The sequence below is a fragment of the Cherax quadricarinatus genome, chromosome 37 (assembly GCF_038502225.1).
Source record: "Cherax quadricarinatus isolate ZL_2023a chromosome 37, ASM3850222v1, whole genome shotgun sequence".
Classification (NCBI taxonomy): Eukaryota; Metazoa; Arthropoda; class Malacostraca; order Decapoda; family Parastacidae; genus Cherax; species Cherax quadricarinatus.
Window position 1 is genome coordinate 16363058 of NC_091328.1, and position 4310 is coordinate 16367367.

The window sequence follows — 4310 nt, forward strand, 5'->3', positions numbered from 1 at the left end:
GAAAATACCACCCATGGTTGCTAATTACCACTGGAAAAATACCACCCATGGCTGCTATTACCACTAGGAAATCACCCCATGGCTGCTATTACCACTGGGAAAACACCCCATGGCTGCTATTACAACTGAAAAAATACCCCATGGCTGCTATTACCACTGTAGTAAATACCACCCATGGCTATTACCACTGGTAAAATCGCACCCATTTTTGCTATTAACACTGGTAAAATACAACTTCTGAATGTTAGTCTGCAGTAAAGTTAATTGTTAAATATCCCCATAACCTCCCCCCCATAACCTTACTCCCACTGCACCCATCTTCTCAACCCATTCTTCTTACTTTTCTCCTACTGTCTTCACCACCTCCTCTCATCTTCCTCCCATTTCTCCCTCTCACCTTTCTCCCACTTCCCTTTCTATCACTACCCCTTCTCTCACCTTTCTACCATTCCCCCTTCTCCTCTCACCTTTCTCCCACTCCCTTTTCCTCTCACCTTTCTCCCATTCCCTTTCTCCTCTCACCTTTCTACCATTCCCCTTTCTCTCACCTTTCTACCATTCCCCTTTCTCTCACCTTTCTCCCACTCCCCTTCTCTCACCTTTCTCCCACTCCCCTTCTCCTCTCAAATTTCTCCCACTCCCCTTCTCCTCTCATCTTTCTCCCACTTCCCTTCTATTCTCCCTTTCTACCACTCCCCCTTCTCCTCTCACCTTTCTCCCACTCCCCTTCTCCTCTCACCTTTCTCCCACTCCCCTTCTCCTCTCACCTTTCTCCCACTCCCCTTCTCTCACCTTTCTCCCACTTCCCTTCTATTCTCCCTTTCTACCACTCCCCCTTCTCCTCTCACCTTTCTCCCACTCCCCTTTTCCTCTCACCTTTCTCCCACTCCCCTTCTCTCACCTTTCTCCCACTTCCCTTCTCTTCTCACCTTTCTACCACTCCCCCTTCTCCCACTCCCCTTCTCCTCTCACGTTTCTCCCACTCCCCTTCTCCTCTCACCTTTCTATCAATCCCCTTCTCCTCTCACCTTTCTCCCACTCCCCTTCTCCTCTCACCTTTCTCCCACTTCCCTTCTATTCTCACCTTTCTCCCACTCCCCTTCTCCTCTCACCTTTCTCCCACTTCCCTTCTATTCTCACCTTTCTCCCACTCCCCTTCTCCTCTCACCTTTCTCCCACTTCCCTTCTATTCTCACCTTTCTCCCACTCCCCTTCTCCTCTCACCTTTCTCCCACTCCCCCTTCTCCTCAACTCCCACCTTCTATTCCCAGGTCAAGTACTCCCCCTCCTGCCAATGACACCACCCTCCTGCCTCCCCATTCCCTCCCAAGGCCACCCACCACCCCAGAATCATTCCCCTTCACCTAAGAGGCAGAGGACACGTGTGCTCACCTCAGTTCTTCTCCGACAACAGTACTGAACACACCTGAATCCTCCACGCCACTTCTGTCCACACCCGCAGAGTCCACACCTGCATCATGAAGCTCTTAGTCTGCCTACTGGCCTGTCTCGCCTCAGGTGAGTACATGTGAGAGAGTACATGTGGATTGCTACCGCATCAGCTCACACACTGAGGTCCATGGTTCGATCCCCGGTACAGGTGGAAACAGTGGGGCGTGTTTCCTTAAGACACTTACTGTCCTTGTTCACCTAGGAGTAAAATAGTACCTGGGTGTTAGCCGACTGGTATAGGTCGCATCCTGGAGACAAAACTGACCTAATTTGCCCGAACTGCTCTGCATAACCAGGGGCTTTCTATATATCAATGATGTCAGCTATGGTCTGTATACGTTGTACATGTACATGTAGAAATATAAATTATTAATTGTTATTATTACTATTATTATTATTATAAGTGCACGTGAAAGTACATGGGAGAGACAAATAGTAGAGTATTTCGAAATCCATACCGAGGCTATATGCTGAGAGCAACCATCTACTACTGTCTTGATTAAGGTCTATCGTGTATTAACTGGGTGTTTGAAGCGATGATAGCAAAGTATAGAGGTGTAAAGAAAGGGAGAAGAAAGACATAAACGAAGATTAGAAAAAAAGTAGATGGAGAGAGGAAAGGGAGAAAAGTCAACAAAAAGGAGTATATAATAATGGAGAGAAAGGAGAAACACACATGTTTTAAGGAAAATGAGATAAAGAGTAAAAGAGAAGAAAGACAGAAGAGTGTGAGAGAGAAAGAAAAGGGATAGGCAAGACGAATGAATTAGAAAAAAAGGAAAACGAAGACAGATATAGAAAAAATACACGTAGCTACAAAGTACCATAAAATATTGTGTAGAGAGAGAGACTGAGACACTTACGCAACATGTGGGAATTTTTATGGAGGAAATGTTTGGCCAGCCAATGACTTCATTAGTCCAATACACGGAAGAACGGTGTAGAGACAACATTATTATTATAATCAAAGGGAAGCGCTAAACCCGTAGGATTATACAGCGCCTGTGTGGGAGGGGGGGTTGTGGAAGGTATTCTGCCTTAATTAAGGGAACCAGGGCACAGATCCAATTCCCTAGATCAAGATCAAATAATGGTTATAACAAACCATAATTTTTAAAGGGGTGGAACGGTAAGCCAGCGGAAGGCCTCGGTCAGATGACCAAAAGCTCCAACAGTGGGTCATTATCTGACTAAGACCCGCGCCAGGAAACACTTGTCCTGTTTCCTGACGAACCTGACCTAACCTAACCCCTAGATCAAGAGCCTCTCATCAGCGTCAAGGAACCTTCTTGAGGGGAGAGAGAACATGAGTTGCCTACAGTAGTTTCCTGAGGTCACCGTCCTCGGTGCCCGGTCCTAGACCAAGCCTCCGGGTTGGCTGGCCTGATCTATCAGGCTGTTGGTGTCCGTCGCCCGGTTAATAAGACAGTGATTTGAGAAACTGATCGAGCTGCTTCTTGAAGACAGCTAGGGATTTGTTGGGAATCCTCCTTATGTATGAAGGGTGTTAAGAACATAAGAAAGCAGGAGCACTACAGCAGTCCTACTGGCCCATGTTAGGCAGGTGCAGCTTACATTCGTATATCTGTCCAACTTATTTTTAAAGATATCAAAATTTTTCGTTTAACGCTACTCGGGACTTTCCTCCACTCATTTACAACTCTATTGCCACACTAGCGCTTTCCTGCATTCTTTCTAAATCTAACCATGTCTGACTTTAATCCATCAGATATTTTCAGCACATTATTTTGATCCCCCTTTATTTATTCCGATTTTTTTCATTTGTACACTTCAATCATATCTCCTCTAATTCTACGGCAGATTCAGTGCCGTCAGTCTATCCTCGTAGGGAAGATTTCTGATACATGGGATCAATTTTGTCATCCTCCTTTGTACGTTTTCCAGTGCATTTATATCCATTCTGTAATATGAAAACTAGAACTGTGCAGCATAATCTAAATGATGCCTTACCAAGAATACATAAAGATGATGTATAACCTGATGATTTCTATTATTTATGTCTTGATATGAAGCTAAGAATTCTATTAGTTTTATTGTGCTGGCTTTTAAATTACTGCTAACCATAACGTCTATTTTTTTTCACATTTAGTTTCACTGAGATCTAAATTATTTAACTTATAAGTATCATAATTATTCTCTTTTCAAAGGATTAGAACCTTACATTTGTCTACAATGAACTGATTTTTCCACTTTTCCGATCAAAATATCAACTTATCCAGAGCTTCTTGCAGCTCTTTTGGGTCATTATCAGAATTTATTGTAATAAAGTTGGTAGAATTACCGACAATATGTAAAGTAAAAGGACACAAGTGCAACTAATGTGACATTTTATTGTGGCACCGTTTCGCTCTCCAGGAGCTTTATCAAGCCTTGATAAGCTCCTGGAGAGCGAAACGTTGCCACAATAAAATGTCACATTAGTTGCACTTGTGTCCTTTTACTTTACAGAATTTATTGGACGGCTGAAAGCAGAAGGTATAACGATACCGACAATATGGATAACAGGACACTTAGGACATCATTATTGTATATGTTTCGGTCCTTGGAGTGACCGGTCCTAATTTAGTCATCGGCAAATTGGCTTATGTCTCTAGTTGTTCGATCATCTATGTTATTAATGTATATTGTGAACAATAAGGGTACCAACACTGACCCTTGTGGAACACCACTGGGAACAGGTCTTCACTTAGATTTCTTCCCATTTACGAAACTCTTTGTTGCCAGTTGGTCAATCTTGCCTCGATCCAAGAAAATTTCTGCACCTACTCCGTGTGCTGCTACTTTCCTCAACAATCTTCCGTGTAGTACTCTATCAGAGGCCTTACTGAAATCCGCAT

The 4310-nt window shown here is 43.7% G+C and overlaps 1 protein-coding gene across 1 annotated transcript in view; it reads left to right on the forward strand.

The window, feature by feature from the left end:
- The first annotated feature begins 1360 nt into the window (after positions 1-1360).
- LOC128701217 (protein obstructor-E) overlaps positions 1361-4310 on the forward strand; it is a 45987-nt gene continuing 43037 nt past the window's right edge. The window contains exon 1 of the mRNA XM_053794801.2: positions 1361-1518. Coding sequence (XP_053650776.1) covers positions 1479-1518 — 40 coding nt within the window. The 5' untranslated portion in view covers positions 1361-1478. The remainder of the gene's footprint in view (positions 1519-4310) is intronic.